The sequence below is a fragment of the Habropoda laboriosa genome, unplaced genomic scaffold, assembly GCF_001263275.1.
Source record: "Habropoda laboriosa isolate 0110345459 unplaced genomic scaffold, ASM126327v1 scaffold5, whole genome shotgun sequence".
NCBI classification, from domain to species: Eukaryota; Metazoa; Arthropoda; class Insecta; order Hymenoptera; family Apidae; genus Habropoda; species Habropoda laboriosa.
In genome coordinates this window covers 1,732,428-1,734,447 of record NW_017100161.1, presented here as the reverse complement: position 1 = coordinate 1,734,447, position 2,020 = coordinate 1,732,428, and the positions used below count along the sequence as shown (strand labels likewise).

General features: G+C 28.5%; 1 protein-coding gene across 1 annotated transcript; it reads right to left on the bottom strand.

The window, feature by feature from the left end:
- Positions 1-471: 471 nt before the first annotated feature.
- Positions 472-1,718, bottom strand: LOC108578408 (33 kDa inner dynein arm light chain, axonemal). Its single transcript, XM_017941732.1, has 6 exons — positions 1,626-1,718; positions 1,327-1,482; positions 1,097-1,229; positions 866-1,011; positions 594-791; positions 472-507 (listed from the first exon to the last, which is right to left on the bottom strand). Exons 1-6 carry the CDS (start codon positions 1,716-1,718, stop codon positions 472-474), a joined length of 762 nt encoding a protein of 253 aa, XP_017797221.1.
- Between the last annotated feature and the right edge of the window lie 302 nt (positions 1,719-2,020).

The following is a 2,020-nucleotide window of genomic DNA, read 5'->3' as shown; positions in this document are numbered from 1 at the left end:
ATTTGTTTTTAATTTAATAATTAATTATAAAAAGAAATATTACATTCTGGCATATGTATTTTATATTCTGATAATACCACATACCTGTTTTCATAAGTTATAAACCGAAACGGCTAATTTACACCGAAAATTTGAGAAAAAATACATTTGATATGATAAAAGAGGAATAAGTGATACCTAATATTCGTGGTATTATTGGCTCACAAATTAAATAAATACGTATTTGTTTTATTATATGTATTTGTTTTCTATTGAACAATATGTATACGTTTTACAATGTCCAACAAATTTGTAAAGAAAAGGCATAAAATGCGTAAGCGCGAATTTATCATAAAATAAGAAAGTAAATATCTTATCATTTTTATATTGATCTTATTACCAGATTAAAATAAATTAAATTAATGTATTCCTATGAACTGATATATCTGTTGTTTGTTTCATTATAAATTACAATTATCATTCCTATTTAGTTTATCTCTTTGGTGCAATAATACCCTCTAACTGTGTCTGAAATAAAAACAATTTAATTGATGAATTTTTTATACTTATTTAGAATTAACATAAAACCTCCTGTTGTTAAAATATTGTGTTACCTTTAACTGTTGGTTTGTCTTTTTCAGGAATTGTATTTCTTCCATGTGCTTCTTTTCTTCAGCTTCCCTCAGTTCAGCAGCTCTTCTTTCAGACTGTTCAAATTTCTGTTTCAGTTCAACAACTGCTTTTTCTAATTCAACTTTTTGTAATTGTAGCTCATCTGCAGCAGCAATTAAATCTTCCTTTCCTTGTTCAGCCTGTAGAAATTTTATCGAAGCTTTGACATTCTTTAATAGATATCTTTTTGTATATTTAAGGGGATAGTGCATACTTGTAGAGCTTTACGCATACCGAAAGCAATACTACTTTGATACAAAGTCTGGTATGCAGCTAATGTCATTTTCAGTTCATCTCGAATTCTAAGTAAAAGCAATCCACGTTCTGCACAATTTACCGTCACCTGACGTATTATTTCATCTACAAAACAGTATTATTCCACGATCTTAACTTCCGTAAGTATAATACGTAAAATTAATGATTTATTGATATGAAAAACTTTCACCGAAACATTGTGTATAAAGCTCCCGACGTACTGGACATATACCAGTTTCTCTTGCTTGCCTTTGTTGCAATCTCATGTCAAGTTGTTCTTGTAAATTAATAACATCTAGTCTTGTTGCTGGTGTACTTGATACCTGACATAAAACAATATGTTATGTTCACAATTATATGTTAGTTACTTGTTTATTTCTGAAAGTAGAGTATTATTTATCAAAACAAAAAATATCTTACTTGTTGAGTCCATGTTTGACCATCCTCTTCCCATTTTTTAGGCGGCAGAATTCTGTTCAGAATTTCAGAAGTTTCGTGTCGTGTATCAAGTGTAGGAATAGTAGTTTCAACTTTACAAACAGTTGCTCCGATTTTTGGTGCCTGTTCCTTGAATACCTGTGTTAATAATGAAAGATATTAAATAATTTATGATAAACTAACACTTTAATTGTGCTTTTAATTATTAAATTTTGAGACTATGTCATTTTCCATTTTTTTCTTTTTTTGAAGGGCATTTATTTTATTTGTAAAAATTGAACCTTTTCTGGACGAGTTGTGACTAAGATTGGATTATCATATTTAACTAGAGTATCCATAGCAGGAATAACTCGATCCCTTATTGCTGTTGCCATTATGTTACTGAATCGTTCACACTTTATTCAATAGTAATCGACGTATTATAAGAAAAATATCACTTATATATTTATATCAGGATTATTCTTCTATCGTCGTAAAGAAAATTTGAAGCCATCAGCAATTGCCATAGCAATATTGATGCATCGTGTGTTGCTAAGTATAAGTCAATAAAGTAGGAGAATTAAAACAAAAACCAACATATACGAAATATATAGAACAACCTTTATTACAAGAAACATAAAATCATATAAATTTCAAAATTATGTATATATTATTTTTTTATTATGTAAATGCAATA

Bases quoted from the DNA above. Each gene is read 5' to 3' on its own strand.
- LOC108578408 (XM_017941732.1), bottom strand. From the start codon at position 1,718: ATGGCAACAGCAATAAGGGATCGAGTTATTCCTGCTATGGATACTCTA. The intron at 1,483-1,625 runs GTTCAATTTTTA...TTATTAACACAG, and splicing joins TCACAACTCGTCCAGAAAAG to GTATTCAAGGAACAGGCACC. The intron at 792-865 runs GTATGCACTATC...AAATTTCTACAG, and splicing joins GTATGCGTAAAGCTCTACAA to GCTGAACAAGGAAAGGAAGA.